General features: G+C 28.5%; 1 protein-coding gene across 3 annotated transcripts; it reads right to left on the bottom strand.

Annotated features, from left to right (window-relative positions):
• Positions 1-1993: 1993 nt before the first annotated feature.
• On the bottom strand, positions 1994-21738 carry Arfip (ADP ribosylation factor interacting protein arfaptin). Of its 3 annotated transcripts, none has more exons than XM_016052853.5 (6): positions 21417-21738; positions 11651-11847; positions 10846-11003; positions 6810-7153; positions 5330-5504; positions 1994-2911 (listed from the first exon to the last, which is right to left on the bottom strand). In XM_016052853.5, exons 2-6 carry the CDS (start codon positions 11835-11837, stop codon positions 2759-2761), a joined length of 1017 nt encoding a protein of 338 aa, XP_015908339.1. In that variant the 5' UTR covers positions 11838-11847; positions 21417-21738; the 3' UTR covers positions 1994-2758. The 3 variants fall into 3 exon arrangements, with proteins under 3 accessions (XP_015908339.1, XP_015908340.1, XP_042904114.1); XM_016052854.5 differs by lacking the exon at positions 21417-21738 and adding an exon at positions 21084-21295; XM_043048180.3 differs by lacking the exon at positions 21417-21738 and adding an exon at positions 20763-21022.
• Between the last annotated feature and the right edge of the window lie 2234 nt (positions 21739-23972).

The raw sequence follows: 23972 nt of genomic DNA, 5'->3' as shown, positions 1-23972 counted from the left end.
AGATCCTGTCGAAATAGTTCAATCAGGAAATTTTCTTAAGCTTAGTCCTGTGCTAATTTTACCTTTTGCCAGAACTCTGGAATTATTTAAGTGAATCAAAAAATTTTTCGAATAATAACACTGAAGATAATTCTGTGCCAAAAGAGAAAATTATTATTCAATTAATTTAGGGTTAAAAAAAAAATTTTATGTGTAAGACATAAGAAAATTTTTTTCATTTAAAACTGCCTAGTTAAAAAATCTTTGTATAGCAGAATAATACAAAACATTTTGATTCTTTTAAATATTTCCAGACATGGTAAGGTTTGCAAAACGTGAAATCAATAAAAGGAGGCACAAGTTTACAGCCATTTACCAGATTAAGCTATGTTATTGGGACTACATTTTTCCTAATTGTGACTAACCTTAATATTTTGAAGGAATCTGAATCCAAATCTGTTGGCAAAAAAAAATTTTATTCAGAGAAATATCTTCTGCTTAAATTAATTAGCCCTCTTACAGGTTAGACCTCCAAATACTTAAAATTGCCTCTAAATACATGAATTGAATGAAGATGTTGTACCACCAATCTTAGTACATGATCATAAATAATTCAGGTGTTTTATTTTGCACACTGTAGATCAGTGTGGTTATAAAATCATCTAGAATATTCGTTCTAAAGTTTTTTACAAGTATAATAGGTATTAATTTTTACTTATAACTGATTAAAAAAATTCTTTTAATATTTTTATGAAGTTGAACCACAAATAAGGTAGGTACTATTGGTTTAAAAAAAAACTAGTGAAAATAAAATAAATTTTTAGCAAATCCTTCTCAGTTTAAGAACTTAATTTACATACAAATAGAACTATTTTTATGCTATTATAGATTTTGGTCCTTACTGAAGTTTAACATTTTTTACTCAAAAAGAGAATGGTCATCAAATCAAGAGGCTAATTTCAAAAATATAATCCATTTTGCATGCAAATTACAATAAAAAAAACATTGGAACAAGTGCTTAGAAATTTTTTCTTATCTTGTTAACCAAAAATGTGATATTTTTGTAATGCTATTGAAATCGCCTTGTATTTGTTATTTTTCCTGATTAATACTTGCACATAAAAACTTTTATTACAATCCCAACTATTATACACAGGGCTGATGGTGCTCTGGGAAAAATCCGGAAGTTTAAAAAAATCATGATCACAGAAGTTTCCGGAAATCAAATTTTCAAAGGTGAAACTTAAAAACACAGTTTATTTTATTTGTAAGTTAGAGCCAGATACTTTATAAGCTTATATTCAAGATAAATATTCATTTTTTATCAGTAAATAGTTATTATAATCATAAACTCAAGAAGGAAAGACATATTTGTAAATTTTAATTACTTCTCCAGGTCATCATAGGTATGTGTAAATGATATAGGTAAAATTTTCAATATATTTTAAGTAAACTAAGAAATATTGAGAAAAAGGAAGAAAACCTTGTTAAAAATTTTTTATAATTTTTCAATTTAAACTTTTTTTTTCTTAACTCAAGAAATTTTCCAGAATTTTGACTTTGGCTCAGAATCACCCCTGTATACATCAATAAAATAATCACTCATAACTTTTTGGTTAAACTCATTATTAGGGCTCAAAAATTAAAATGCCAGACAATGCTCAGGCATGTAAAATTTCTGATAGAGCAGATATTTTTTACACTTACTTATCCTGCCAGGTATGAAAGGGTGAAAAATACAAGATTTTGATTGGGCTTGTATTATTTATGCAATTTTGAAGACATCATATAAGGCTAAAATATTTGGAGTTTTTTGAGTAACCTTCAATATAATTTTATAAATATTTTGCAAGTTCCATCAAGTCAAATCAATCGTAGTCAACAACAGCATATAACTGCTGATCTCTGAAGATTGAACTTCCAGGGAAAAAGTATGCAAGGACATGTTAAACTATAGACACATAGGTAAATGTTTTAACTCTTCAGTGCACATTCTAATATAAAATGTAAGGCCTTTACACGATAGAAAAAAATATTTTTATTAAACTTAGCATGAAAAATATAATAAAAATTAGGGAGTGAAGTTGTTGGGACAGAATGAAAGTTTTCTTTTGCACTATCATTGAATAGATGTTTTAAAAATATTGAAAAGTCATTTGTTTTTCAACTGAGTGTATCGTTATTCATATTTCTGCTTTTAGACATTCAATATCTCTCATAATAAGTGATAATGTTATGATTCTATTTCACTTCTAAAAAATAACATGTTATGAACTTTCAAAAAGTTTCTTTTTTTAATACATGCTATCTATAGGTAAGTAAATATACAATTCAACAATAAAAATCAATAAACATAAAAAAAGAATACCTCAATAAATTTTTAAAATAACAAAATAAAAATTTAGTATATAAAACAGAAAAGTGCATATTATTGATAACAATAACAGATTCAAGTAAACAATTTTAAAAATAATTTTCATAAATAAAATATATGCATTACAATACTGAAAAATATAATAAATTATCAATTTTTTAGACATTATCTCAGATAATTAAAACAAATTCTGTCATAAAGATCAAGATATATGTAGGAAAAATCAATTAGTTTGAATTTCCATTCTAAATCAAAGGCACCAAGTTATATTGCAGTTTTATTACACATTTATATGTAAGAAGCATTCAAATTAAAATCACAAACAGAAACTCTACATTGGTGCAAAATGGAGCTCCAGTTGAGGCACATTATAAAGCCTGTGCAAGAGCACACAGTTCCTTCATACTATTGCTCTAGCCAAGATGGTGAGTTTGCATTTGGACTTTTGAGTTTTACATTAAACTGTTTCAGTGTTGATTCTAACAAGCTTTGATTTCCAGAGAAATAGGCTGAAACAGCATTATGAAAAAGAAGCAATTGTTTATGCATGACTTTAACCTGCAACAAAAACATAAAACACTAAAATAACACATTTACTTTCTTAAGACATGATTTCAACAAATAGCTGTGTAAAGAAACTTTTAGATACTAACTTATCAAGTTTATGCAATAAAAGGTTAATTAAAATTAAACTCATTACTTAGAAGAAATGTATTTATTAAATTTCACAGCAAAAACTACTATTAGCTGATTGCAAATTTTTTCAAAGAAAATGAGAAATGTACATAATTAATTTGATTTCAATTATATGAAAATAGTATTTCATGTGTTTTTTTCTATAACAGCAAGACTGAGCAGAGTTAGAAATTTTACATGATGATATATTGTCCTTCACATACATATCCATACTGCACACAAACAATAATTGCTTATTTTGTTTGGCATCAAACCTAAAAATGGGTCAGCATAATAAAACCAATTGAAGGAAGCTAGATTTTAGATTGTACAGTTTTATACTAAGATGTCAACTAGGTAATGGAGAATTCATACTAAGGAAACTGAATATAAAAATGCTAGTTTCCAAGAAAGATTGATAACTGATATTAAAACTTAATCAAATCGAGCTTGTTTTCGTAAAGAGTAAAATACATGTGGCCAGTATGACTTATTAGAAATTACAGAAACTTCTAGAAAAAATAGGCAGTGAGTTACAAGCTACAAATAAAATGATTTTGCAACCAATTTTTTCTCTTTACCAGGGAGTTTACAGCCTTGCTAAATATGACATTTTCTACTTTTTTTTCCTTCACAGAATTGAAACTGAAATAACAAAGCTGTTCCCTCAGTCAAAGTGTCAATCTCTTGCCTCTAATAAGGGTAAACAATAATATTTAATATAGGATAAAAATATAGGTATTATTCTAACTTCTAACCATAATTTTTGAAGACTTTCAACTTTATAATTTTTTGCAATTCAAGAGAATGTTTTTGTAAAAAAAACTTAAAAAATGCTTAATTTCTTTCTTATTTTAGATTCATTTTCTTTCAAGTTTTATACACATTTTTTTAAAATTATGATTAATTCAATGATTAGTATAAATTATTGTTTAATAGCCACTGTTGCAATATAAAGATACAACTTTTTTTTTACTTGCACAAATAAGCACTATTATTAAATGAAACTGCACTTTAATTAAAAGACTATAAACATAATAATTTATATTTTAGAAGTAGAAAAAACTATCACAAAACAAAATATCCAACTCAATACGATATGATTGAAGAAGGTAAAAATACATATATATATGTATAAATATACTTTACTTTAAAATCAAGTAAATATGAAAATTCATGTTTGATATTAAAATTGTGTGAATATAAATTGCAATATTAGTGGATTCCAGCATAGTTTCAAGTATTAAACAAAAGAAGAAGAAAAAATCGAATTGGCGGAAGAATCGCGTATATATAAATGTCTCAACGCGATTTAGCAAAAGTTTTAAATTTTAGAATGCAGAACTCTTAATCCTTACTTTAAATCTTAACTCTTACTTTAAACTTTAGAGTGCGGTAAAAAAAAAACTTATAAGTTTTAATGCAGAATTCCAAAAAAAATCAAACGCCCTGTTTTTAGCTTATAGACCTGGAAAGATACGAAAAACCCAAAATACAATCACTCCTGCTTGCACAAGAGAACTATTCATAAAAATATAAACCATAGATTTAGAGCACTATCAGTATTTGAATATTTTTAGTTGATTATTTAAACACAATACAAATTATTAAAATCCTTACAATTACTCAATTATTAAATTATTAAAATCCACACAATTACTCATTTTTACTTCATAGGTCCTGTACCTGAAAAAACATTAATAAAGCTTAAACAATATTAAAAATTTGATAAGATAAAATTTTAAAAAAATTAACATGCTCATTTTTAATTAAATATATATATATATATATAATTAAATTAACCATGATTTATTTCAATAATTTAGGCAAAACCTAACAGTGAACAAAAGGCTCCATAGAAAGAGAAGAGTCAAAAGGCCTTGCAAAATGTTTTGCGCAGGACTCTGTGATGTCTAGCATAGGTTCCGACTTATTTTTACTTGCCGAACAAGGCTACAAATACGATATAATCTTGTCAAATATGCATTAGTTTTAAAATGGATTACATTACAGCATTTAAATGTAATCAATGTTTCATTTAAAAACAAGAGTACAAATGAAGCACTTAATTTTTATTTGTTTGTTGTCTTGTATGTATGAAAAATAGAACATTTTAAGCTAACTCCACTCAAAGTATAGCAATAGGGCAAATCTCATTAATTTTAGACATAATTGTAATGCACTCAAACAATTGTTACATTTATAATAGTCAGGTATCTATTTGATAACTCAAGGAAAATTAGTTTTTGTCATTATTTAAAATAAAAATGTACATACATTTTTATAAAAGAAAAGTCTCACCTTGTTTTCTTCTAAAAATTTCATTTTTATTGAAACATCTGCTCGAAGCTTTTCATATTTTTCTTTATGGGCTATATAATTCTTTTTCGTTTCATCAACTTTAGATGACATAACATTCCCTTGATTATTCTGCATTAATTCTTCAAGATCATTCCTGTAGGCATCATATTCTAATCTAAAAGAGTAGTAATACATTAAATGAAATAGCTTTCATAAACAAATGTTTTTAAAATTATTGTAACTCATTCAATGCATGCAAGGTGCTTCATTATTATTAGATTGAATATATTTTAAAATTCTTTTCAAAATGAAGTTTTAAAAAATGTATGCACAAAGGGCCAAAAATTAATATGCAAGCAGGAAAAAATTTTATTAAAATATGATTATTCATCATTGAGGAAAGCTGGATTAAAAACATCGAAACCAGCCTGATTTTCAGATGAAATTTGAAGACGGTTTTTCAAAATTTCCATTCACCTACTTTCAATTTCATTGGTCCATCAAACAGAATTCATGTTTAGTTTAAGAGGAAAAAATTTCTTGATCAATAAGAACCATTGTAAAAAATATGGCTTGCAGCTATACAATGAATCAGTAAAACAAACATAAGAATAATATTGATCAACAAAAAACATTAATAAAATCTTAAAAGCATGAAAAATTAAAAGTCATGTGCATCAATATCAATAAAAATTCATTATTCCGTCTACCTACTACATGCGTGCATTATGTATGAAATAGTCACATATTAAAATACCAAAAACAAAACTCATGGGTTTCACCCAATAATTTAACGAATTTCAAACAAAAAAACTTCATCATTAACCACCATACCTGCCAATTCCAATATTTAAAATTACAAAAGAAATTACTTAAAAGGCAAAAGATTTTATAAGGTTCAAAATTCTTAGTTAAATTTATAGTACAGTAGAGCAGCCGTGGTCAAACGGGGGGGGGGGGGGGTCGCCAATTTCAAATTTATGAAGAATCTATGATTATTAATTTCAAAGAACAGAAATAATAAGAGCAAAGAAACTGACAATTATTCTTTTACGAGCGTGATATTTATGATTGCTATCACAGGGCTACAAAACCCTGTTATAGTGATCTGCTCATCTCCTATTGGCTGCTCATTTCCACCTTAAAATCAAACATTGCGATTCAAAATCAAACAATGTGATTTTTATCTCTATGGGATTGTGTGGTTTCTCTTTTGGACATATTTTCAAAAAATTTCTTTTGATTCAAAGGTTTTATAAAATAGTAGTAAATGAACTTCAAAAAGGGAAGGGATTAACTTAGTCTGAATTAAGACATACCACTGTACAATATAGTTTTTTGTGTGAAATAATATTTTCAACTTTAATATTAAAAAATTATTATTTTCTCAAAATTTTAAAAACAAAACCCTGGTTTTACCAATTATAGTGATTAGGAACACACAAAAAAAAATTTTTAAATGAAATTAAATAATACATACCTTGCACTTTCATACTGTTTTACAGTAAGAAGAGTGTCATCCATAGTTTTGTTACAAAGGGTATTTAAACTAGAAACAAAGAACTTTAACGCCCCAAGCAGGTTTTCACCATTTTTACTTAAGCTTCTTTGAGTATCAGCATTATATAAAAATTCCTCTTGCAACTCAGGTGACTTGTGAGATAACTCTGAAAAGGCTTCTCCCAAAGAATGTTGTGTATGAACAACATTATAAAAATGACTAGTAAGTGCCCGGGCTAGTCTCAAAATATTCAAGTATTTGCTTTGAGTATCTCGCAATAATTCAATTTGTGCTTCCATCTCAGCATCAATAGTTCGAGTCCCCTGCAAATTAATCATAGAACTCTAAATTAAACAAATATGATTAAAATAAACATAGCATTGTGATAAACATAACAATGCACAGTGTTTGGTAATGACTGTCCTTAACATACATGCCCTTTCATATATGCACAGACGTAGGTGAGAATGGAGAAAAAAAATGTGCATATGTGAGAAGCTATAATAAAGAGCTTAAAAATGAAACATAACTTCATTTAATTACATTAAATTATTAATTCATTATATGCATACGCTACTAAAAGATGTACATAAGATGAGATTCAAGATGCAATTAATTTCTTTTTTAACAAATTACTATTTTTTAAGAAAACAAATAAATGGAAAGGCTTACATACCCAAATCAGCTACATTAATAGGCGGAGTAATAGTATAACATCCTTATATGAATTATTTAACTAGATTTTTCTGACTCGCTAGTTTGGCAACAATATTTTTATAATATATTTGACAACTAATAATAGTCACTTTTCAGCTTTTTAATAGCCATAGATGCCTTGATAAAAGCCACAGATCTTAAACCATCGAAAAGATCTTAACGTCTCGATCATAGCAGCAAATAGTTGCCAGTGGTGGCTCCACACACTAGATACAGTTTAGAACTGCTAACACTTGGGTAATCTGACTTTCAGTTTTAAAAAATGGCATTCATTGGGGGTATTTAAAACACTAGAATTTTTTGCTTTCTTTAGAAAATTGGAATAAATACAGTTATTTTATTTTAAACAGCTAAATGTTTGGAAATCAAAAAGGAAAGTTTTAAGATAAAAAAAATGTGAATCAGTGAAAAAAATCAGAATTTTTAAAAATAAAGTTAAATACATTAAGGGGTAATAAAAAAAAAGTGGAAACTGGTTAAAAAGTGGACAAATCTCCTTCCTGGTCATCAAAAATGATTAAGCGGGAGTAAAATGCATACACCTTTTCTTAGAAATAAACTTTAACTTAGTTTATTATTCTTCAAATAAAATAGTTTTTGAAAATTTCAAATTTCCTTTTGTTCATATTGACCTCAATAATGATTGACCAGGAGTTAAAAAAGTTTTTGTTTTTCCACGCATTATAATTAAAAAGGTTCTTAAGCAAGTTATATTTTTTTAAAAATGCAACTTGAGTAACATTATGTTCATGATGAATTAAAAGCACAAAATTTCAATAAAATTTGTTACAAATTCAAAAGAAACACACTAAACTTTGAAAAGCAAAAGGAGAGAATTTTGTTTGCTTTCATAAGAAATTTGGTTAAAAAAATTTTTTTAGTTGGTTTACCAAGTTAAATATTTTTTTACCTTAGAGTTAAAAATGAATATTATTTTTAGATACGAAGCAAGAAAATTATTGAAGTAATAAGATTCTTTTCTGTAAGTTGTTACTGATACTCTGGAAAATCCTAACACCCAAGATGTCTTTATGCCTACTTTAAAAATCTATGTGTACCTTTAGCAACAGAATCAACGTTAAGTCAAAGTCTCCACAAACTCTTGACATCTTTAATTTTAACTATTTTTAACTCTTATTGAGATTATTTTAAATTAAAAGTGTGAAGTTATATTATTTAAAATCCATTGTTTAAGATTATCAACAAATTATGTAAGAGAAAACCAAGTAATCAGAAAATGCTGCAGAAAGCATTAGATTAAGGGTCTTCAATATTGGTATTTCGGGTATTCAATAGTGGTATTTTGGGTATTTATCAGTTTAAAACACCTATTCAAAAATAAAACAAAGTCTACTGAAAGACAATTATTTCCCGAAATAACTAAAAGTATAAAATTCATAGCTGATACTAATAAAGAAGATTCAAGGATATCGATTTAGTGTTTTATTTAAATCAAATTGAGTAATAAAGTGACAAAATATGCAATTAAGTTTCATCTCAAATTACACAGCTCACAAAGATATGCTTTTATACAAGCTGTTTTAAAGTAAACTAATGTAAATAAAACAAAACAGAACTGCAATGGCTTTTAAATGCCTAGTGTAATAAAAAGGGTTTAACATTTAATTTCAATTAAGTTGTTTAATTTATTCATTTCAGTGGTATTTTCTCTTTGAATGAGTCTAGATAGTAAGGAAAGCTACAAAAAAGAGTGATTATTTTGAAGAAAAATTGAGCCCTCTAATAAGGCAGTTCACCTTATTTGCGATGAGAGTATAGTACTACGAAAAATACAACATCAATATGCATTCTGACAGTGGCGTAAATAACGCTATTTAATTTTAAAACACATACAATTTCTTAATTAAAATATTTATTTTGCATTTATGTTACTCAATAAAATATTTATCTATTTTTTATTTTTTACTTTTATTTGAGAACATTTAAAGTAATTTATTTCAAAATAAAATTTTGTGTTGTGGGATATGATAACAAACCATTATTCCCCCTCTCCATCTTTAAATTTTTTTCAACAAATCTGTTTTTCGATAAAAAGAAATTTCTTTTTTTAAAAGTATCTGCTTGATATTCTTTAGTTTTGAATGAATTTTAACATTTAAAAGAATTTAATTTTATGCAAATATTTTACTAAGTTGTCTGATATAAATAATTGCGTCTGAAACACTAATATTTATGAAATTATCATAATTTTCATCAACATATCTAGGTACTTGGGTGCAGCTCTTCATTCAAGAAAAGGTTGCTACCCCAACAATTTGAATCACAATATTTCTTTTTTCTTTTATAAGATATTTTTTCCTATTTCACTTCACAAATAATAACTCTTAACTAAAGTTTGAATATAATTATTTTAAGATAGTGAGTTATTTTCTCGTATTATTAAGATGAATTTCATTTTAATGTGATAAGTGTATACAATGTTCCAATTTAGTACTTTTCTAAATTCTGCCTTTCCATCGCAATTATTAATTCCTTATTCATTAAAATTAAAATAATTTAAATTAAAATGCCCAAATTAAAGTAGATAAATTAGTATAAATTAAAATAAAATAAATGATTATAAATACCCAAATGTATCTTCATGGTGTTTTTGTTTTATATTATAATTTTAGAAAACAGTCTAAGGTAGGGCGGTGTATTTATAAATCTTGCGAAGGGGTGCACCTAAGTCTATGTACTCCACTGCATTCTGATAAACACAGTTCAAAGAATTTTAGATTGGATCAAAATAGGTAACTTATTTTCAGATCTAAAAATTTACAAAAAAACTTGACTAACTCCTTATTCTCCCCAATAGTCAGCAGTATTCATGCTAACTAAATAATAGCCAAACATTATTAAAACACTTAAAAGCCCTGTAATGATGCAGCATTTGCAAAAAAATATCTTGAGTATGCATTTAATTTACTTACTATTTTGAATACCATCTTGTCTAATGTGACAATAGTGAGATGTGAAGCAATAAAAATATTCAGTACACTCAAATGCAAAGGTAAGAATTTTGTGTTTTATTCTATACCAATGGGCGAATCAATAAATGCAAATGATGCTGCAGACTTTTAAAAGAAAATTGTAATAGAAGAGGAATTACCTGGAGTTGTTGCACTTAAAATTACAACTCACATCAATAACAGCAAAACTATTATTGAAACTTCTTACTTGATTCTATGAGATTATAAATCATCACATTTTTAACAATATAGGATTTTTTTAAAAGAAAATAAAAGCATGACCGAAACTTTTCCATAAAGGAGGAGTGATTATTAAGATAACTTACCTTTCCCAATTTTTCTGATAAAATCTGACGAGTGCATTTATAGGTTGAAATACTCCATTGCTTGATTGAATCAATTTTAGAATGACCAGGCTTAGTAACTTGTGCTTTGTTTTCATCACCATTTAAAGCTGGACTAGGGCTTCTTACAGCATTATTTACTATAAAATAATCATATGTATACATATGGAACAAAAGTTCAAAAAAAAAAAATGAGAGTAGATACTACAACTTTTTTAAAAATGTTATAAACCTATAGAATAAATAACGCTTTTAAATTAGCCTCGTAGATTGGATATTCAAGACAAATAAAGCATTTGATTTTACAACTAGCTTCTTTCCATTTTTGAGAAAGTATTAAAATGAGTACAAAAAAAAATCTCTCTTGCAGGCATTTGAGTTTGGATAATATTTTTAGTACCTTCAGAAAAGAGATTTACAATTGATAAAAAGAATGCAAAATAAAAGAACAACAACCTTGAATAAGTTTCAAGACCTACATATATTTACAGTCTAAGGTTAAATTTCCATTACTTAAGAGTGTAATTTCAGAATTTATCATTTTGTCTATTATTTAAGTTAATTAAGAGATGGCAGTTTCTACAATGTAGATATTCTTAAAAGTTTGTTTAAAAAAATCAAGTAAGCTCTTTAAAGCCAGGTTACTTACAACTCTTCTCCTTACATGTAGTTTTCATTATATACTCGATGCTAAGCATTATTTAGTGGAGTTGAGAGGAATTGTAGAATTGATTTATTTAAATAAAAGCATTTAAACAAAATAAAGGTAAACAAGATTTATATTTACAAGGAGTTTGCCATGACGATGTAGTTGGTAATGAAGATGGTGGTATTGCGGTACGTTGCAGAGGAATGTGTGATGGGGAACCAGAATGAACAGCATCTTGGCTCTCATTCAAAGAGGGAACTTCACTCATATCTTGATCTAAGCTAACATTTTCTAATGCAGATGGGCCATTAGCGGCTCTTGACATAACGAAATTTCTATAAAATAAAAATTTATAATTACACTTTATCTCCAAAAATAAATAGTGTGTTTGAGGTTAAAATAATCGCTAAAAATGATAAGACATATATATGCTTATACAATACATAACTATATAAAAAGAGGATATTTATTGCTAACTGCAGTGCTATATGTAATGTTTATATAAAAACAGGTCTAAATTCTGATTATCACAGGGATGACAATCCTCTACTTTATCACTTATTTAAACTATTTATGATTTTTATACAGATTTTTCACATTTTGTGTGATTTTTATTTGATTTCAGATGATACATAGCCAAAAGATTTAGATATTATTGAAGCAAAATCTGAAGATTTGTGACTATGGCAACAGTTCATGGCAGCAGGAAAAAAAATTATGTACCTGAAGAAAATGCAGATTAATGATAGAATTGTCATTGTTAAAGCACATCATGAAGTGATCATTCAAAGGCATGGTTAAAAATCCCTGGATCGTAATAGCATTATATCAAAAAAGGTATAAAAATTTTAAAAACAATTACGAAATCTGTACCAATAACAGTTGAAAATAAGATCAATAAAACCACTTGGATTCACTGTTAAATCATCATTAATCAAGTGCATAAAAAAGTGCTTCAACAATTAGGAAATTAAAAGTTTGAATGACGAAATATTGTACTAAAACATAGGATTTTAAATACTATGAAAATTTCCATAGTAATAACTTAAACAAAAAATTTACCAAACCACGTGGATTTCAAATGGAATGGCAGCTAATTGCTGTAGCTAATTAATAATCTGTAAAAAAATTGTCTTTACTTTCCAAAAATATTTTCAAAAAGTTATTATACTAAAAAAAGCTAAAATTTTTGAGGGACTTCTCTAATCTAAAAAGAAATTTTATTCATAGGAAATATTAGACACTGAGAATTATTTGCACTTCTGCTTATATGTATATTTCCAGTGCATCGTGACTATTATACATTCCCTCATAAGCAGACTTAGAAAATGAAAAAAACTCAATTTAAAAAACTTACTGCACACATTAGTTAACTCTCATAACTAGTTTCAATCCTTTTTTCGTCATCTCATTATGACAAAACTCGCTTAAAAAACGCGAATTTTTTTAAAAATGCTTAATTTTTATAGAACTTTACATTGAGTCATAAAACAAGGATGAGTTTAATAAAAAACAAAGAAGCTGAAAATAGAAATCCAATTAATCAAATTGTTATGCACAAAAATACTTTTTAAATAATTGAAAAAATACCTAAAATTTAACTAGAAAAAAGTGTATATAGGAAGCATTTATTCTTAGAATGTTAGCAAAGTTTTCATAAAAATATTGATGCAATAATTTATTTACTTAAATTGTGTGAATTTGAATCTCAATGTGTGATTTCTAGGTCACATGAAAATGAATCTCGACATTTATTTTTAAAATCGTGTAAACAGGAATCTCGATGCTCGATTTTAAAATCGTGTAAGAACATTCTATTGAATGTTAAAATAAAATTGTATAATGGAAGAGTTGTTGTAATGGGGGTTTTTTACTACAATATATGGATTGTAATATAATTTTTGTTATAAAATCAACAGTAGTTGGCAAATATATTCTCAGTTTTGAAATTTGTCCTTTAATCTTAAATTTCCCTCCTCAAAAATTAAGTGAAAAGTGATATTACTATCTTTATTTTGAGATAACACTTGGTATACAACAGTATTTTTTATGCATTAATTTATGTCTTAACACTAGGCAAAATTTATACTTTATACTAGCAATTGGAATTGTTTATAAGAAATTAGACGGAAATTAAAATTATGCGTCACTCTCCAAAACTAGTTTTATAAGTTTCTTAATGCCAAAATTACTTTTTAAATAAATACCTTTTTTTTAAAAAAAAAAGACACATTTAAATATTCATTGTCACATAATTTTCAGTTTTAACCCCTTCCCAGACTCCCCTCTTCCAACTTGATCAAAATTTGTTTAAATATTATTTAAAATATTTTAAACTACAAATTCTAAATTTTTAAATTCCTTCCTACATTTCAAATGGGTTAATTTTGTTTACTATGTGATCACCAAGGTAAAAAAGAGATTATAATTAGTTGACATAATCATCTGCTTTAAGAAGATACTCGGATGTTTCAAATGTCCACTTATTATCCAATGTTGAAAAAAAAGTACATATACAGAATTCATCCTTCCCTCATCTTCAAGTGAGTGGCTTTGTTTTATTTTAAAATTGATCTTTAATTTAGGAAGGAAAAAATAGTTCTGTTCAAAACGTTACATTTCATAATATATATATATATATATATATATATATATATATACAGTACAGAACCCGTTATCCGGAAACCAGAAAACCGGAAAACCAAAAAACCGGAACGAAATTCGATAAATTTCCCACCATTTTTTTAAATAAAATTTTTTTTCCTCATAAGATTTTAGGATTTTTCTTTCTTTTTTGAAAGATGTTTACCATACCATCATTTTAGAAATAATCATTACTGTATTACTTCATCGTTTTTTCTTCTTTTTAAGATTATTTCCTAATATTTTTTTTTTTTTAGTTGGGTTTAACAATAAAAAAAAAAACGGCTTTTTGTAGCGATTCAGAAAACCGGAAAAATCAGTTATCCGGAATAGCGATGGTCCCGATCGTTCCGGATAATCGGTTCCCTACTGCATATATCAAAAAAATATTTCTATCTGCAAAAAATCTAAATTGTTCAAATGAAAATTCTAACTGAATAAAATTATAAAACTGATGACAAACTTTAATTCTATTGTGGTGTGCCATTTGATGTGGTTATAAAAAATTAAAGAAGGATATTTAAACTGAAGATCTTAATAGAAATGAGAGAGTAAAGAAAACAACTTACAAATTCATTATTTTATAAAAGTATAATATACAGGGTGTTCCGTTAAGGCCATCCTTGATATGTCTATTTTATTATATATATTTAAAAATTTCATACTCTTGTTGTTCTGTAAGTGTTTCTTTGGTGTTACTGGGATATATGACAGGAGAAACCCATCATGGCAAAATTTCTTTACCCTACATAAATGGTTTAATATTTAGAGAAAAGTGAGTTCAGGAAAAACCTAGAGTAAACCATGAAATTTTGAATTCTGAAATTTTTTTTTTAAAATATTAAAATGCAAACAACTTATGGAAGGATTACATAAAATAAATTATGTCCTGAAGAGGTTACATTTAGATAGAGGTTTGCATTTAGATAATTTTAAAAAAAATCTGTATTTCAAAGCTTATGGTTTATTCTATGTTTTCCCAAACTAACTTTTATCTAAACTACCAATGGAGAAGAAACAGAATTTACAGAATTAAAAAACCAAAGGAGGAGAAACAGAATTTGCCACCAAAAGTTTCTCCTGCGGTATAGCGCCATCTTAGTTATACATGTCAGACTGACTAAATATAAAAATTTTATATTTAAAAAGGCTCGCAAAATGCTATACCCAAACTCCCATGAAGTCTTTGTCCGTTTATTTGTCAGTCTTTTTCAATTTAATATTTGTTATAGATAAATTATAGTTTTTCTTCTTTCATCTTCATAACTTTTCTAAAAACTGGACTTAAGAAGAAATCTGCTTTTTCAGTGCTCGCCCTGAACATTTTTAGAAGGACGGCCCGTCCTGCCTGCCCATTTTGCAAAAATAAATCTCCTTCCTTTAAAAACACTGTCCTTATATTCATATTCAGTGGCGTAGCTACCTAGGGGCTAGGCGGGGCAGTGCCCCGGGGCCCTCAAGCTCAGGGGGCCCTTGAATCCTTACCAGAAATCTCGATCGAACTGAACTTTTGGAAATTTCTCCCATTTTCAAAATAAATATGACAGGTTGCAACCCCACTTTTATCATGACAACTCAGTTGAGAGAAATTCAAATGTTATGCCTAGGGAATTCTCCTAAATTCTTTCTGTAGGTTGGCAGTGTTGTCAATTTGACGGATAGTGATATGTGCGTTTTATTATTCATCGATGTGCGTTTTATTGTGAATTCGAGTTAAGATTTTTTTTTTCGAGAACGGTTAAAAAATTTATGCTGTATCAGGAGTAAGTAAGCTAATGTCAATAAACTTTCTTGTACTGGTTAATATAGTGGTTCAATTTTATTTGATTTTACCACTCATATTGATGTCCGTTAAGTCAATAAATCGTGTCAAATCTATAAATTTCGGCTACAGCTCATTGTATAACGCGAAATATCGTGAAAAAATGCAAGTCACCTGCAGTAGGTACATTAATTCAGGTCCGCGGGCAGGAGATCATTCATGATCTCTGTAATGTCTTTCCTTTCCAATAAATAAGCAGACCAGATTTTTAAAACAATAAAACTTAACTTTATTTAAAAACAAAAGAAATAGGCATTGTTTTCCAGTAAGAGCTTCCAGCTCTTAGAATACCAAGGGAGACCCTCTCCCGATTATATCAAACATACATCTACCTTTCTCTCTCCCGCATCTCTCCGACGGGATGACAAAATGCGCCAAGTGCGCCTTAAGAAGTCGCCAAACAGTTGCCAACCATTACAGTCTCCACCGTTAAATGTTTTAACTCTAACGGTGATAATTTGTTTTCAAGGGATTCCCCAACGACACTTGTAGCGTATCATTGTGTTTCTCTTTCCTTTTATTTTACTTTTAACGTCGTCAGTGAACAGTGAGTACCTACCTACTCGAGCACAATCTAATATTGTATTATTTAAATAAATTAGAAAACTAAAATTATGGATAAAAAGAAGAAACCCAGTGGTGCATTTAAACGCAAACAATACCAAAAGAGAGAAGATAGTAAACAAAAATTGACAAGTTTTTTAGTCAGCCTTCTGCAAGTACATCTGGCCTAAATATTTCTATTGACTCAAATAATGTGGTAACTGCAGTGTTGGTTGAGAAGCCTACTGAAGAAGATTCGACAATTATTGCAGTTGGAGATACCTCCGCTGCCGATCATGTGAACGTGGATGATGTTTGCATGACACACATAAGAGCGGAGGGTTTGGAGGAACCACAGACCTCTACATTTTTCGAAAATGTGTACGACAAATCTTCTTATGACTTGGGAAACTTCACGAACAAGATATTAAGTGATAACGAAAAACGTCAAATTCTTGATATGGGGTCTTTACAGCCTTCAGGACCTTTTCCAACAGACATCTACCAGAACAATAGGTGTTTTTCAAAATCGTACTACGTTTCGTGTTCTAAATATGGGCCAGTAAATCGTTTTAGGTTGTGTTATTCCAGAATACTAGACGCTGCCTATTGTCAGCCCTGCTGGTTATTTGCTTCACAAAGGAATAATGTTTGGTGTACAGGAATTCGAGATTGGAAGCATTTATCAGAAAGAATTAAACAACACAGTTGTTCGAGTAACCATTCGGAAGCATGTGCTGTGCATGAATTTTGGAAGAAAAAAAACGATACTAATACTATCGACAAGGAACTTGAAAATGAAATTCGCAAAGAAGAATCAGTTTGGAAAAAGGTTCTTCAAAGGTTATTCGATATCATACTTACCCTAGCAAAGAGTTCATTGGCTTTGAGAGGACATCAAGAAGACTTAAGTCAGAAAGGATACCACGGAAATTTTCTGTCCTTTGTAGAGCTTGTCGCCCGATATGATCATATTTTGCGGCAAGTTTTGGATATGCCCAAAGGTAATAATAATTATTTCTAAGTTTTTTTATCGTTTTATTTTGTTTATAATTTTAACTGTTTAATATCAGGACTTTTTTGAAATTGTGTTTTTTTATGTTTTTAGGATCTACAAGATATCTGAGTGCAACAATTCAAAATGAAATTATTGAGAGCTTCGGGACTAAACTCGAAATCCATCTACTAGAACAAATTCGAGCGTCACCGTTTTTTGCCATCATTATGGATACGGCACAAGACATATCGAAGGTAGATCAGCTAAGCATTGTTGTGAGGTATGCAGTAATAACCAGATCGGAAAATGGACAGCCAATTGATATAGAAGTAAAAGAAGTGTTTCTAGGCTTTTATGCAGGCATCAAACATGGCGCAGTAGATTCAGTCAACCAAGTGACAACATTATTTAACGACAAAAATATTGATTTAAAAAAATGTGTTTGGCAAGGCTATGATGGAGCCAGTGTGATGAGTGGTGTGTATAATGGTGTATAAAAACATATTAAGGATATCCAGCCTAACGCAGAGTACGTACATTGTGCCACTCATAATTTAAATTTGGTGATAAATGATGCCGTTAGCAGTTGTGGGGAAATACAGATTTTTTTCGCAACGTTGCAAGATTTGTATAACTTTTTCGGAAACAACATCAAACGTTGGGATCTACTGTCAAAATTCACTGGCGAATCGGACACCACTCTAAAAAAACTGAATCCGACTAGATGGTCCAGTAGGGCCAATACGATATCTGCAATAAAACTTCGTTATTTTGATATTATCAAAGCATTATCAGAAATAGTTCTAAAGAGTCCTAATAAAGATGAGCGCAGTGAAGCAGAGAGTATTAAAACAAAAATGCTAAATTTCGAGTTCGTGTTGCTTTGCGAATTCATGCACAGTGTATTGAACGACATCAATTATGCATCCAAAACTTTACAAAAATGCAACATCAATTTGGGTGAGGCGAGTAAAGTTTTAGCAGAGACCAAAGCAAAGTTGCAAATTTATAGAAATGATTTCGAATTATTCAAGTGCAAAGCCAGTGAAACTGCAAGAAAATATGGTATTGATACCCATTTTCAAGAAAAAAGGCAAAGAAAAGTTAAAAAAAACATTTTGATGAATTAGCTGCTGATCACCGATTTCCAAACCGAGAAAAAATATTTAAAATTGAGATTTTCAATAATGTACTAGACACAGTAATATCTCAATTCAATACACGTTTTATTAGTATGAGTGCAGTCTGTCATATATTCGATTTTCTAACACCAACATTTTTATTACATGTTGATGAAGCAACTTTATTACAAAAGCGTGACGAATTCCAAAGAAAATATTCAGATATAATAGGCCCTAGTTTTTCACTTCAATTTATTAATATTTACCACCTACTTTTGCCTCAACTAACTCAAGCATGGACTGTTCACCAATTATGTAAGGAAATAATGAGCAAATATGGAGTGCTAGAATGCGACCTAACGGAAGTATTTACAGCAATGTTATTATTCTTTACAATTCCTGTCACTTCTACAGCAGCTGAAAGGTCATTTAGCAAATTAAAAATAATAAAAAATTACTTAAGAAATAATATGGGCCAAACTCGATTCCGACATTTATCGCTAATAACAATTGAAAACAAAACCGCATCAAGCCTGGATTTAAACGAAGTCATTGATACTTTTGCGAAAACTAAAGCTAGAAATTTTTTTTAAATATAATTGTTATTTAGTCAGTTGTTAGACCCGACCTTTGCCTTGATAAGCCCTTGAATCTTCTCTATTTCGTTTTATTAGCCAAACCTACACCAAGTATTAATTGTAATTTATGTTGTTACTGTTTAATATTTTTATTAACTGCCCAGCAGTGCACAAAAAAGAGCTTAAGTAGCTTAGCATTTTTAAAGTATTTGTATATTTCATATTTTTATTTGTAAAACCTAATCAGTTTACATTGCATTGGGGCCCCATTTTTTAATTTGCCCCAGGGCCCTTGGTTACCTAGCTACGCCACTGTTCATATTCCACTTTTTTTTTAAATAATTTACTGTTTAAATAATAATTACACAGTGGTAAAATTTTCTATGTTTATAGTTTTAATTCTGATCACTATTACAAATATTTATTTTGTAAGTATTAATCTCAACTGGTTAAATTTTTTAAAGTTTCTCTTTAATCGGGGTATTTCACTTTATTCAGTATATATATACATTTTTTTAATAATTTCACATTTTAAAACTATTTTTTAAATAAATAACTTCTTCTAAAAAAATGTGTCAATGTGTTTTAATATTAATTGTCTCATAATTTTCAGTTTAAATTATAGAAAAAAGCTTTCAAATTTGTCAATTAATAATTTTTTTATTTTATTTACTTTTTAAAAAAACATTTGTGCACAGTTATTGAGCATTTGTTATCTTTAGAATGTTTTTAATTATTTTTCATAAACTACAAATTTTTCTCTTATTTTGATTATGAGTGAGTACAATTTTTTGAAATAAAAACATAATATAATATAAGAGGGCAATTTAAAAATTGTTGAGGATAAAATTCAGTTATTGCATAATATTACACATTTGATAAATTTTTACAGTGTTAAGTGAAGTGTCCTTCCAAATCTCAGAGTCCTTATTTTGTGAAGAAGCATCCTGCCTTTTTTTTTTTTTTTATTCTTAGGGAGAACTCTGCTTTATTTTTAAAAAATCAATAATTTTCTGTATAGCATTACTTTTCAAGAATTCACATTTTAGCATTCATTTCCTTCATGTTTTCTTTAACTTTGTAATTTATGTTTATTAATTTTTATATTATTCATATAGCTACTACTCAGTTCATCATTTCTGTAAAAAATAATTATAAGCTAGTTCACTTCTAGCTTATTTTCCCATTATCTTTTTATAAACATAGATTAATATTTGCTTTTTTCTCTGAAATCAGCTTTCTTTCTCTTTCATAAACTTTTTTTTAAAAACAGTTTCAACTTATAATATAACATGGCATTTTTCTCTGGAAATATAGGACTATGAATCAATGAGAATTTATCTACAAAGTTTAGAAGCCCTTTTATAGCCTTTAACAATTTTAGACAGCCACCTAAAGCATATTTACAGTTTGCTTGACAATGAAACCAAATTCGAAGAAAGTAAACTAATAAAAATTAATTTGATTTATATCAACCAAATAGAAGAAAAATTTTAAATTTCACTAAAAAATGTTTAAAAATCAAATGCAAACAAAAAAAAAGGACCTTTTAAATAATGTTCCATGTGAATCTGTGGCTTTTTGCATTTTATATGCAAAAACATTTCTTCAGATAAATCTCTACAGATAGCATAATACAGGGAATTAAATCGAAAAAAAAACGCAAATAGTAAATTGTGACAGAAATACAAACACCGACGGGCTGATCAACACCGGTGATTAAATAACACACCTATAATAATTAAAAAGAATGACTTAATATAAAATTTAGCGTTACAAAAACTAACAAACTGTTGCAAACAAACAATACTGAAGAACAAAATAACAAAGAAAATTTTCACAATGTTTAGTAATAAAAATATTTTACCGTAATAGTTACTCTCTTCTTTAAAAAAAAAAACAGAAAAAAAAACGACATAAAAGTGGATTAGAAATCAGTCACTATGCGATGCAACAATATATTTTAATAGAGGAGATAATTCTTATTAAAGTATATAGAGAACATAATACCCAAATATTGAGTAAAACAGTATAGAAAGAACGTGGATGGGTTGGATTACACATATGATTAAATAAAACACATTAATAAAAAAAAAAAATTTCATCGCAAATATACGATTAATATAACAAAACCTAATTAATAATACTGAAAAAAATTATCAAAATCTTCGTCACCTTAATTTTAACTTATTATACTTACTTAATAACATTAATATAAATATAAAGAAATTAATTTTAATATGATCCGTGTAAGAAACGCTGTAAACCGAAAAGCGTTGTTTGATTTGCAGAATCCATCTAAGCTTTTTCGTTACTGTTGCTTATATCTCTCAGGTAATGTTTCTAAAATAAGATGTACTTCTAAAACCTGCCGTAACATCTTTTCTGATTGGATAAAATTTGCCAATAGCATCAGATAAACCAATGAGATGAAACAAGAAGGGAAGTAAATTATATTATTTTAATGCTAATAGTAAGTATGATTTTAGCATGGTATGTCTATCTGCACCAAGTCCCGCAGTGGACTGATCGCTAAGACTTGGCTCCCAGCAGATCACCGAAGTCAAGCATCACTGGCTGCGGTCAGTGTGCGGGTGGGTGACCACTTGGATTAGTCTGCGTAGGGACAGAGGGTGTGCTGTAAGGGTCCTCGTTAAGCTGTTCTACCGTAAAGTGCTCGACTTCGCGAGCAGGTCGTCGGGCTACCGAAACAGGGGTGCCATCCCCTCTGCAGAGGATCAAAATTGTGATGGCATGTCTTCGGATCATTCTCAGGGATGTTTCCCATACCGTCGCCGATAGCCCCTTGTGCAGCTCTAGTGCGACGTAAATAAACTACAACAACAACAACTATCTGCACCAAATTGGTGGAAAAAAATCTTCGCCAATAGTGTTAAATTATTCTACTTGGCTGCTGATACATCATTTGCTCTGCTTCAAACACAGCTGTTTGGCCAGATAATGATGAGGAAACCTCAATTTTGAACTTGTCTGGAGATAACTATAAAGAAATCGTTTCAGTATTGGGCCTTAAATGGAATTTATACAGTGATACTTTATCTTGTGAGATAAATGAGGAAAATCAACCCGCTCTGAGTTAACGAAATGTATTATCCATGTTAAGCCGAATTTTTGACCCTAATGGGTTTACAAGTCCTCCCTTATGAAAAAATCGAGGTATAAATGAGGTATAAACGCGGTATATTTTAAAGGTATAAAGAAGGTTGTTATTTAAATACGTCTTTAAGGTTGAAAAGGGTGCAAATGAATACCTCAAATATACCGTAAATATACCTCCAGAGGTATATATGTTTCAACCTGAGGTGTTTAATTTTACATCTGTGGAGAGGTAGATATTTATTACTTTAAAGTGTTTCATTTTCAACCATAGGTTATTACTTATCAGCCTGAAGTATATTTTTTTACACTTGTGGAAGTATTTATTCAACAACCCAAGGTGTGCCATTTTACACTTCAGGTTATTGTAAATCAACTTCAGGTGTATTTTATTCGACTTCAGGTAATTGCTTTTCAACTTCAGGTATATAGTTTTATGCTTGTAGAGGTATATATTTATCAACCATTGGTGCGTCGTTTTACACTTCTGGTTGTTATAAATCAACCTCAGGTGTATTTTGTTCTACCTCAGGTAATTATTTTTCAATCTCAGGTATCTAATTTTATGCTTGTAGAGGCTTATATTTATCAACCTGTGGTGTGCCTTTTTACACTTCTGGTTGATAAAAATCAACCTCAAAATGTATTTTGTTCTACCTCAGGTAATTATTTTTCAACCTCAGGTATCTAATTTTATGCTTGTAGAGGTATATATTTTTCTACCTAAGGTGTGCCATTTTACACTTCTGGTTGTTATAAATCAACCTGAAGTGTATTTTCAACACTTGGAAAAGTTAATTTTTATTAGCGCCATGTGTTCCATGCTCTACCTTAAGTTATTATTTCGTAACCTCAAGTATATATTTTTGTATTTTTAGAAGTATTAATTTATCAATCAAAGATGCGACATTTTACACTTCAAGCTTATGTAGCTCAATCTATACTGTTTTATTTTTAGCACTTACGAAGGTAAGATGTTATACGGACCACCTAGTTTATTAATTTTTAGACTCACTATATAAAAAATATATTATATATTAAGATATTATATATATTATATGAATAATAATGTATATCATTACATTTTTTTCACTAGTATAAATCATTTATCAACCTGAAATTTTTAATATTAAACCTTCGGCAGTAATTGCTTCTTTTGTTAAGCTATAAAAGAAAGTTTCAAACGCATAATTCTTCTATAAAATTAATAGATTGAATTAAATCATCTTAAAATAACATTTTTCCAAATTCTACAGTTAGTAAAAATTATTTATGGGAACTCATACTCGTATTTTTAGAAGATAGTTGTCTAAGGTGCTTGAATTTTTAAAGCTATAAAACTACAAATTTAAATAATTAGTCAGCTGAAATTCAAATTACTTTTATTTAAAGCTAAAATTTCAGTTTTTTTACAAACCATCAAAATTATTTTAAATACTGTTTCCGTCTACCTGTTGAAACTTGTAATTATTGGAACCTAAAAGAAAAAAAAATGAATTAGTAAGAAAGTCATATTTATAATAATAGTGCAGGTTTTAAAATATTAAAATATTAGAAATTGTTTTTTTTTTTATGATTTAAATTAACTTGATGAAATTAATTTTCTTTCTCAGATAAATATAGTATTACTCTTCTGCCA

The sequence above is a fragment of the Parasteatoda tepidariorum genome, chromosome 11 (assembly GCF_982258835.1).
Source record: "Parasteatoda tepidariorum strain Cologne lab strain chromosome 11, Ptep-v5.0, whole genome shotgun sequence".
Classification (NCBI taxonomy): Eukaryota; Metazoa; Arthropoda; class Arachnida; order Araneae; family Theridiidae; genus Parasteatoda; species Parasteatoda tepidariorum.
The sequence above is the reverse complement of the archived record's forward strand: the minus strand, read 5'-3'. Positions and strand labels throughout refer to the sequence as shown.

What these genes read in the sequence shown, in the direction of transcription:
- Arfip (XM_043048180.3), bottom strand. Translation starts at nt 20,803, where the DNA reads ATGCAAAAAGCCACAGATTCACATGGAACATTATTTAAAAG. An exon ending in ATCGTCATGGCAAACTCCTT is followed by an intron (nt 11,004 to 11,650) that starts GTAAATATAAAT and finishes ATTATTTTATAG; the next exon opens with TAAATAATGCTGTAAGAAGC. An exon ending in TATCAGAAAAATTGGGAAAG is followed by an intron (nt 7,154 to 10,845) that starts GTAAGTTATCTT and finishes ATTAATTTGCAG; the next exon opens with GGGACTCGAACTATTGATGC.